Source organism: Microtus ochrogaster, unplaced genomic scaffold (assembly GCF_000317375.1).
Source record: "Microtus ochrogaster isolate Prairie Vole_2 unplaced genomic scaffold, MicOch1.0 UNK9, whole genome shotgun sequence".
NCBI lineage: Eukaryota > Metazoa > Chordata > Mammalia > Rodentia > Cricetidae > Microtus > Microtus ochrogaster.
The window spans coordinates 3650979-3661498 of NW_004949107.1; the positions used below are offsets into that span (position 1 = coordinate 3650979).

Sequence of the window (10520 nt, forward strand, 5' to 3'; positions counted from 1 at the left end):
CTCTGTAGACCAGGCTGGTCTCGAACTCACAGTGATCCGCCTGTCTCTGCCTCCCGAGTGCTGGGATTAAAGGCGTGCGCCACCATCGCCCGGCCTTAGCTAGGAATCTTATTTTGTAGTGAAAGAAACCTTGCTGATACCAAGAATTTGATCAAGAAATTCTAGCTTGATGTTTTCTAATAAATATATGCTTATTAATAACTAATAATGTACTTTCCAGAAATTGCATTTTCACTGTTATTTCAACTCATTTTATTTTATATTCTGATTTGCTTTATTAAGTGAACTTTTTAATTAGTTTGTTCGTTTTTTTTAAGTGGACTTATTTTAAAACACTGATTACTATGGTTTTGACATAATAGATAGTCAAGAGTGTTCTGTTTATTTATACTTTGGCTTCTGCTTGAGAGAGCTTAGTGGGAAAGGCTTTTGATTTATAACATTAGAAAAATAAATAAGGAAGAAAAACAAAGGGAAAATACTTGTCACAAAAAAAAAAAGAAATGTCTGGAATAAAGTAGCTACAGTCCATGTTAACATCCTGTTAGGTGGTGGCCCATGCACTTAATCCCAGCACTTGGGAGGCAGAGGCAAGCGAATCTCTGTTAGTTCAATTCCAGCCTGGTCTGCTAAGTGAGTTCCAGGGCAGCCAGGACTGCTACACAGAGAAAGAAACAAAACAAAACCCCCAGAATGTCCTGATACTTGCAAGAGACAGGTGGGGAATGTGGCCCTCCTTCCCGAAGCATAAGAAGGAAAGCAGCTACAGGTGGTTTGTTTCCATCAGACTCAAATGTGCCGTTTGCTCAGGAAATAAGTTACTTCCAGTTCTTTCCCCCATTGTGGATGCCCTGGGGTTTCACACAACTTCCTCCTTTGTGCTTTTGTGTCATCTTATGATACAGTTATTGCTATGAAGCATAAATTGCTAGTGTCAGGTGAGATAAATTCGTAACAAGGTAACTACAAACTATTATTTTGTCAGTGTCATTTTAGAATATAATTAATCTTTCAATCTTCTATTACTAAATTAGTCCATATTTTGTTTGTAAATCACTCGTTATTTTCTACATATAGTAGTATCCTTCCAAGTTCATTTGGACAGTATGAACCTAATCTCATACACTTCAAGTGTATATTTTGAGGTTCATGTTTTTCTATGCTAATGATCCTGCTCTCAAGTGAATAGTCAGCTCAATGACAAGAAGTATCATTCAGGACTAGAGAGATAGCTCAGCAGTTAAGAACGCTCACTGCTCTTTCAAAAGACTTGAGGCAGGTTCCTAACATCCGTGCCAGTTTCAACGATGCCATCTTCTGATCTCCTCAGGCACTACTGCCATGCACAGACTCCCCACCCCACCCCCATACACATGATTGAAAATTAAATCTCAAGATTCATAGCCACTGAGATGTGAAATGGTTTAGCTCAAATAGCAGAGCTACTTTACCGAGCAGTGCCACCCTCTCCCTGGGTCTTTCCTCCCTTGCTCAGCTCTCTCTCCTCATGACTCCCTGGCAAACCAGCGTGCTGGAGGGGGTTTACTGGTATGAGTAAGGGCCTGATAAACCAGTAGCCTTTTTCCAGTTGCCTATCTTTATTCTCCTAGGGAAATATATTTTACTTTTTTTTAATGTAGGAAATATATTAACACATTTAAATAATGACAAAAATCAAAAGCCATCCAGATATGAAAGGTATTAGATACAGCATATTGAGCATGTGTCCTTATGTATCGCTGTTATTGAGTGCGCTCCCCAGTGCCTTCCGCATGCCCCTGCTTACCTCTTTCTGGTCCCCCTTTCCCCATCTTCCCTCTCTGCCTTCTTGTCCATGTCTTCCATCACTCTCAATGTCCCCTCTTCTCACACATTAACAGCCCTCCCTTCCTCTCAGTACACTTTCAGCTCTCATGATCTGCACAGACAGAGCAGGTTATCCTAGATTGTGCATTTGAGAGAAAACATCTGTATTTGTCTTTTTTAATGAAGAAATAAAATTCCATTGTGTGTGTAGTTCATTTTCTTTACCTATTCATCTACTGATAGCTGTCTAGCCTGGTTCTGTTCCTCGGCTATGTTAAAAGTCGATGTGCAATCATCTCTGTAATATGTTGACTTAGAGTCTTCAGGTCTATATCCAGGATTGGTATAACTGGGTTGCTTTTTAAAAATCTCTTTGTTCACTTCTGTTGGCTGTTCCACTTTACATCTTTACATTCCCACCAGCAGTAAGGGTTCCTCTTTCTTCATGTTCTTGCCATCATTTGTTGTTCATTTTCTTTTTTTAATAATATTTTTATTAACTGAAAATTCCATATAATTTATTTTGATCATATTCACTTCCCCTCCCCAACTCCTACATCTTCCACCTCCCTATCCACCCACCTTCTTGTTTTTGTGTTCTTCCCCCCACCCCAACATCCAGTGAGTTCAGCTTGTGTTGCCCAGCCACTCTTGAGTGTGGGCTGTACCCTAGGGAGTGGTCACCTCATCTAGAAGCTGTCAGATGCCAGTAACTCCTCAGGTTGGGTGGAACTCCTGCCCACCTGCCCTAACCATACTGGGGCTTTTGTCTTTCTTGAGCTTGTGTAAGTTGTGTGCACACTCTCACAGCTTGTGTGAGTTCGTGTGTGCATCTGCTCTGCTGTGTCCAGGAAATACTGTTTCTTTTAAGCTATTCATCATCCCTGGCTCCTACAGACTTCCTCCCTCCTCTTTTGGGAAGACCCCAAGCCCTAAAAAGAGCATGGAGCACACACAGTCGCTGGTTATGGGTGTCTGTGTTAATTGCCTTCTACTGCAAGAAGAAGCTCCTCTAACGAGAGCTGAGCTCTATGGGTATAGCAGTGTGTCCTTAGGAGTCATTTCAATGCTGTGTCCTGTTAGCAGAGTAGTAGTAGGGGGTTCTCCTCGAGGGCCTGTGGCCTATCTAGCCACAGGGTCTGGGTCCCATCTAGTGAAGCAGGTCTTTAGTCCATTCAGAAAGTGGTTGTTTGTTTTTTTGATGATATTCTCTGCGATGGAGGTGAAATGAATCTCAGAACAGTTATAATTTGTGTGTCCTTCATGGCTGAGGTTGTTAAACACAGTTCAAGGATGTGTTGCCATTCACATTTCTCCTTTTGAAAACATTGACCATTGAGTGACTTTTTGCTTTATTGCTTAATGTTTTACAATTCTTTGTGGATTTTTTATTTCCTCCAGCAGTTTCATAGTTTCTATTCTTATATTAAGGTCTTTGATCTATTTTAATTGATTTTGTACAGGACGAGAGATATGAATCTAAAGACATCATGTGTGTGTTTGTATCGTGCTTTTCTGTCTCTTTACTGAAGAAGCTGTGTGTGTGTTTATGTGTGTGTACTTTTGACATCATTATATTTCACTGATCTATCTGTCTGATTTTTTTTCTAGTATTGTACAGCTCTCAGCACCTCAGGAATAGAATGGCTCAGTTTACAGCTATAGCTCTGGATTTGTTTGGTTTTTGGACAAGGTATCTCTATGTAGTCCTGGCTGTCTCGGAGCTTGTTATGTAGACTAGGCTGGCCTCAAACTCACAAAAATCCTCCTATCTCTGCCTCCCAGGTGCTGGGAATAAAGGTGTGCACCACCATGCCCAGACATACTCTTTCTATTTTGACTATTCTAGCTCTTTTGTGCTTACATTGAATTTTTAATTGCTTTTTGTAGTTCTGGGAAGAACAGTATCAACTTGAAGGGAGAGTGTTTTGCATGTGTGTAGCCCTGTATAATGTAGCCTTTACTGTAAGAGCTCTGCCGGTCTGTGAGCGTGGAGAATCCTTCCACCCTTTATTGTCCTCTTCCAAGTCTTAACTTTTCACTGTGGAGGTTGTTCACCTCCTTGGTGATGTTTATTCCTAAGTTTTTATTTTTTAAGTTACCTACTGTGAATGGGGTTCTTTCCTCTTGCCCCAACTTCTTTTTTACAAGACCATTATTAGATATTAAACACTGCTGAATTTTGTGTGTTGATTTTAAATCCTGTTACTTTGCACACACATATACATACATACATACATACATACATACATACATACATACATACATATAAAACATGAGATGCTCTAGGACACCATAAACAGACCAGATCATATAATTAAGAGAATACAAGAAAGCAAATACTGTACCAAAGGCACATTTTCACTGAAACTATAGAATTTTTCAAGTCTAGAAGAGTCCCCAGCCAGGTCCAAGAAGCCTGGAGAAGAGTGACCAGGGGATGGGAAGAGAAGCTCCAGTCACAAATTATCGCTAAACACTGAAAATGGACAAAGGAGAGGGGGTTGGAAACTGCCAAAGAGAAGGTTCAGGCCACTCACGCAGGCAGGCCTATCGGGACAGTGCCTGATAATTTAGTCAAAAGAGCCCTGACAGGCCCACCGCCAACCCACACTACTCCTCAGCAAAACGGCCTGATCAGCTAAAGCAGCAACAAAATGTTCTTTCCTGACAGTCGAAGTGGTTATGGTTCTCTGTTTTTGAGTCTTCTCTCCAAGGTGTCGTTTAGTCTTTAACCCCCGTGTGTCTTGTCTGAGCAGGCCCATAAGTCCACCATATGGCAAGTTCGACACCTGCCTCAGAACAGAGAGCTCTTTCTGACAGCGGGAGGCGCCGGCAGTCTTCACCTCTGGAAGTAGTAAGTCCTTTTGAGTTACTTTTGGTATGATGTAGGAGTCCATAACCTTTTTCTCCTCTAGCACTGACTTAATTCATTTTGGTATGATTTTCATTTTCAGTGTTGTTATGTAACTGGCCTTCTAAATAGTTTCTTTTGCTAATGTATTTATTTTACATTTAATAAAAACTCGCCCTTACCAGACACAGTAAATATATTTGTCGTACTTATATCTCTGTGTATGAGTGACACAGAGTTGTGGTCCCCCCCCTCCCCCACCGTGAATTTGAAGTTGTTCACACCTATAATCCCAGCACTCAGAAGACAGGGCCAGCATTGCCACGAGTTCCAGGCCAGCGTGGACTCCATAATGAGTTCCAGGCCAGCCTAGGCTACAGAGTAAGAACCTGTCTCAAAAAATAAAAAGAGGGAGGGACGAAGGGAGGAAGGAAGGGAGAAGGGTGATGGTGGGAATAGCTTTGTTTTTAAATTTGATTGAAGACTTTCATTAAACACTACCTTGTAGTCATTAGAACATTTCCTCTGAAGTTGGGGAGCAGGTTACATTGCTTAGGTTTGGGTAATGAGTTTGCTAAATTCATGGTGGTAGAGCTGAAAGCAGCCCCAGGCTCCTGGTTGGTCTGCAGAGGCAGCCTCTATCAACAGAGTTTCTTTTCTGTAAACCTAGGCAGGATGAGTTACTGTGGAAGCTGTAGTCATGTGTGTGTTCCGAGATTCCCAAGGCCTAGGTGCTAGCTCAGCTGCCAGTTCAGCGGGGCTTGGACAGATTGAAGGATTAAAAACTTTATTAGCAGTGACAAAACAAAAATCTCTAAGTATTACTCAGAAAATGTTAAGTTCATTACTGAAGGATGTTTCAGAATTAAAGTTTTTTAATTTTTAAATTTTCTACTCTATAGAAAAAACAAAACAGCATGTTCAGTGTGGCTTGGACTTCCTCATTTACAGACCTTCTCTAAGCTCCTTTTAGAAGCTGAAACGCAGGGCTGCAGTGAGATAGTACTTGTTAGAGAACTGAGACCATTAGCTGACTAATTTGCGATTGCTTTCTGTCAGCTAAAAGCAGTAGACATGTCTTGGGTGTTCTGGGATGATGCTGGGTGGAGAGACAGTGACCCTGGAAGCTTTGCGCTCCATTCTTTCCTGGTTCTAACCCAGTCTCGCCTTGGGTTTTGCAGGTCTCATTAGCTCAGCTGTGTCTGTTTCCTTGATTTCCCAACTTTTGAGTCTGCTAAAGAAGCTAATACCAGTTTTCCATAACGGGGCATGGTGGCAGCTCGATTTTTTTTTCTTTATGTTGCTAAGGCTAGAGTATAGGCACCTAGACATTTGAAGTTTTTCCTTGGCTTTCCCTCCTCTGAAATTGACCGCTGTGTGTTCATATGGAGCCCAAAACCTGCATCAGGTGTCTGTCTTGATCACGCCCCACTTGATTTGTTGACTGGGAGCTCCCTGATTGTGACTAGTAGACGAGCTTCCTGCTTGACCCAGGGACAGTTACCTGGCTCTGGAGTCTAAACTCCAGTCCTCAGGCTCCCGGAGAAGTGCTTTAACCACGGAGGGGGTCTCCCCAACTCCGGGAGGCCATCTTAAGGTGGGCACTGACCGTCATCAGGACAGATGACCTGTGTACTTTGTAAATACTTTGGAGCTTTGCTGTGATGCTGTCTAGAGAGTGGCTGAAATAAGATGTGGTGGAACTTATGTCTGCTTGCTACTCTGCCTTCACGGTACAGTCAGACTGGAAGCCTTCACTTAGCCAGGCGAGAAATGCAGATTAGTTTCCACACCTTGTTTAAAAACAGCAAAAACTCTTGCATAGATAATGTAGAGACTTTAGAACCAATTTGGTTTTGTTTTGTTTTGTTTTTGAGTTCTCCCTACTTAGCCCTGGCTGGCCCACAGCTTGTTACGTAAACCAACCTGGCCTCAGACTTCTGGAAATCCACCTGCCTCTGCCTCTTAGTGTTGGGATTAAAGGTGCAAACAACCACACATGGCCCTGTTTTAATACTGAATAACTACAAAGTTTACTAAGAGTTGTGGGGAAAGTATTTACTTAAGACGTGTGTGTGTGTGTGTGTGTGTGTGTGTGTGTGTGTGTAACTATTTTGTTCCTTTTAGGTAAAATAATTTGGGTTTAAAAGGAAGAGAGTGTTTTCTACCTGTGGTTTCGCCTCCATTTCTACTGTGTCTGATCCTTTTGTGTCTCTTCAACTCTGGGTCTGTTTTTTTTTCTTTGTTTTTGTTTGCTTGTTTTGTTGCTTGGTTAGTTGTTAGGTTTTTGCATTCACAAAGTATCATAATTGATACACAGTGGTTTCCGAAGGCCCTGTGGAGGGCTATACCTTAGAGCAGTGGTTCTCAGCCTTTGGGTGGTGATCCCTTTGCGGGTTGACTCTTTTATACGGGTTGCATAATACATATTTGCATTGCAATTCATAACCATAGCAAAATTACAGTTATGGAGTAGCAATGAAAATAATTTTAAGGTTGGGGGGGTCACCATAACATGAGAAACTAAAGGGTCTCAGCATTAGAAAGGTTAAGAACCACTGCCCTGGAGCCTTAGACCACGTCTGTAGAGAAGGCTATTTCTTTTTTTCCACCTTTCAGATCTCTGTCAGGTTTTACTTAGTTGTTATTCTTTCCCTCTTCTTAGCTTAAAAGTTTATATTTTCTGCTGGAAAGAAAATCATATGTTCTCATCATTGCCTTCTCCTTTGTGGATGCAGTGGCGTCCCCGGGCCAGGTCTGAATGGTGGGTGCACTCTGGGGTCAGGGTGCACTACCAGTCCTTTATGTGGAAGTTTTGTAAATGCTTCTTACAGCTTTTTCACCTGCCATGTCTAGCAATCCAAATTTAGGAAAGAATTAGAAAAAAAGACTGCGGAGAGCACCCCGTCAGGCTAACTACAGTGTTCACATTGAAGTGGAAGCATCAGCAGATGCTGGCCAGAGGTGCCGTGGAGAAATTTGCGGGAAAAGTACTCACTGCCCTAGGTGTATTGTCCTGGGCTCAGGGGAGGCAGTCCTTACTTATATAGGTCAGTATCAGCCGTTATTGAAACAGTGAGTGCCGGGACTGCTCTCTGAATTAAAACAGTGAGTGCCGGGACTGCTCTCTGAATTAAAACAGTGAGTGCCGGGACTGCTCTCTGACCACTTTGATCTTGGTTTTAGTGAATACCCAGCTCATCGGTCAAAGAAAGATTCGGAGGGAGTGGACATGGGAGTCGCAGGTTCCGTCAGCCTCCTCCAGAATGTGACCTTGTCCACGCAGCCTGTCTCGAGTTTGGACTGGAGTCCTGACAAGAGGGGGCTCTGCATCTGCAGCTCCTTTGACCAGACAGTGCGCGTGCTGATTGTTACCAAGCTCCAGAGCATCTGACCCAGCGCTCTGAACTGGACGTTTCCCAGAGGGTGGCTCACAGAATTGGAGGTCCGTCCTGCACCCTCCTTCCTCACTGAAGACATTGGATCAGAGTGCTGACTGACAGCCGCGAGCACACAGCCAGTCTTCCTCCAGCTTCCCGGGGTGTTTGGTGGCCTGGCTGGCATGCTGCTGCGCGTGAAGGTGCCACACAACAGGGCCAGCTTTATTCCTCTCCCCATATTTCTACTAAAAAATGTAGAGCCAGGTGCTCTGGTATTTGTTCTTCGCCCGAGGTATATAACAGGCTGAGGCAGGAGAATCAGTTTAGTCCCTAAGATCAAGACTAGCTTGAGCGGCACAGCCAGGGGCGGCTCTGAAGACGACTCAGTGACGAGAGTGCTGGGTGCTCTTGCAGGGCACCCAAGTTTGGGGCTTAGCACTCACGTCAGGTGGCCTACAACACCCTGTAACTCCACACCAGGGCTTCTGATGCCATTTTCTAGCTGTAGCAGGCGATGGTACTCATAGGCACACACACAGACTTAGGAATTTTTTAAAAAATTGTATTTAAATTTTTTTTAAATTAAAAAAGACCAAAGTCAGTAGTTGTTTTTTAACTGTATCTTAAGTTTGTTTTGTATCTCAAAAGTTCCATATTTTCTCTGTACGTTTGTGCTTCACATTAGCGTTTCCATATTGTAGGAATCACTTCATTTGGTCTGTAAAGCACTGGAAACACTGTTTGACCCGGCAGGCTGGAGCCCGTTCAGCAGCGTGACTGGTAAAACACTGCGACTTAGAACCGGCTCTCTGCTCAAGTGCAGCTGTTGAGTCGGGGAGACCTGGTTGGCCTTGACTGTGCTAAAGGATGATGAGCTGTTGAAGACTGGACTGCTTTTTTTTTAAGCCTTTAAAATATATTTTTTAAATAAACCAGTTCTTAAAGTCTGTGGAAGCTTGGATTCTTTTAGTAGTAGTGAGAGAGCTGGACTGTTTCCCTTGTTTCCCCCTTTCTGAGTTCTCAGTATGTACCTTTAGCTCACTGTCCTTGCCTCTGGCCCACATCATAAGCTGAGCCTCAAGTCCACTGGGTGAATGAATCACACTTTCCATAAGAACAGAGCCACCTACAGCATTCATAATATACAAAACTCGGAACTTTTTATTTCCAAAATGCTTTATAAGACGGAGCTGTTGGGGGGCTGAGGAGATGGCTCAGTGGGTAAGTGCTGTGTGAGGATGAGTGCCTTGTCTCACCCTGGGCCACAGGCACATGTGTGCACCCATGAAATACACATGGAATTATAAAAGGAACAAGGTTGTGGGTATAATATCAAAGTAAAAATAAAATTAACTGCTGTGGGACAATGGTCTTTTATCCTGTCACTTGTATTATTTTTAATATAATGCTGATTGGCCAATAGCCAGGCAGGAAGTATAGGCGGGACAATGAGAATTCTAGGAAGAGGGAAGTTTCAGTCTGTAGTCATGACCCAGCCTCAGAGGAAGCAAGATGTGACTGCCTTGCTGAAAAAGGTAACGAGCCACGTGGCTAGCTAACTCAGAAAAGAATTATGTGCTAATGTAAGTTATAAGAATTAGTTAATAAGAAGCCTAAGCTAATGGGCCAATCAATTTATGACTAATGTAGACCTCTGTGTGATTTCTTTGGGACTAAATGACTGTAGGATCCGGGCAGGACAGAAAAGTCAGTCAACAGTTAACCTTTAAAAAGGCTACTTGGATTTCCCCAATGTTCAAAAAATGGAAAATACGTGAAAATCTGGCTTAGAATATTTGTTACTGATAATACAGAAAGGTTTAAGTAGAATAATTTATATATGTAATAAATTTCATTAAATCTAAGATGTCATCAACTGTAGAATTAGAAAAAAGATGCCACCAGTGATGATACCATGCTTTCTTACCAGTGGAACCAGGCATTGTTCCCAAGGCTTCACACATGTTCAGCATACACTAAAGGAATTAGATATTAATTTATTTTTATTTTATGCACATTGGTGTCTTGCCACTGGTGTTAGGTCCCCACATGGGTGCTGGGCATTGAACCTGGGTCCTCTGGAAGAGCAGCCGGTGCTTCTAACCACCTATTGTGTGCTTCTCACCTTAACTGCCCAACGTGGATACTGAGACTTCCATTTCAATGCCGGCTTTCACCCTATCAACAAAATAGGAAAATAAGGCCTAAAGACCCCTTGCTGTTTGAAAGGCTGTCCCTCTGCTTTCATACTGGTCACAGCACCACGTACACTGTAATGAAGCAAACTCAGGCTGATTTGCACAATCGTCCTGTGTGCACACTGTTGCACTCATTGTGCCTGATAGACAAAGGAAGATGGATCTTAGCTTGCCTTGTGGCTTCAGAGGGTTTTACAATATCTTGCTGGATGTGGGGAGGTGACCGTACATGTCTTTAATCCCAGCACTCGGAGGCAAAGGCAGGTGGATTTCTGTGAGTTC

The 10520-nt window shown here is 42.9% G+C and overlaps 1 protein-coding gene across 1 annotated transcript in view; it reads left to right on the forward strand.

The window, feature by feature from the left end:
* Window positions 1-9397, forward strand: part of Wdr92 (WD repeat domain 92) — a 25075-nt gene extending 15678 nt beyond the window's left edge. Inside the window, exons 7-8 of the mRNA XM_005366437.3 lie at window positions 4566-4663; window positions 7847-9397. Coding sequence (XP_005366494.1) covers window positions 4566-4663; window positions 7847-8054 — 306 coding nt within the window. The 3' untranslated portion in view covers window positions 8055-9397. The remainder of the gene's footprint in view (window positions 1-4565; window positions 4664-7846) is intronic.
* The last annotated feature ends 1123 nt before the right edge of the window (window positions 9398-10520 follow it).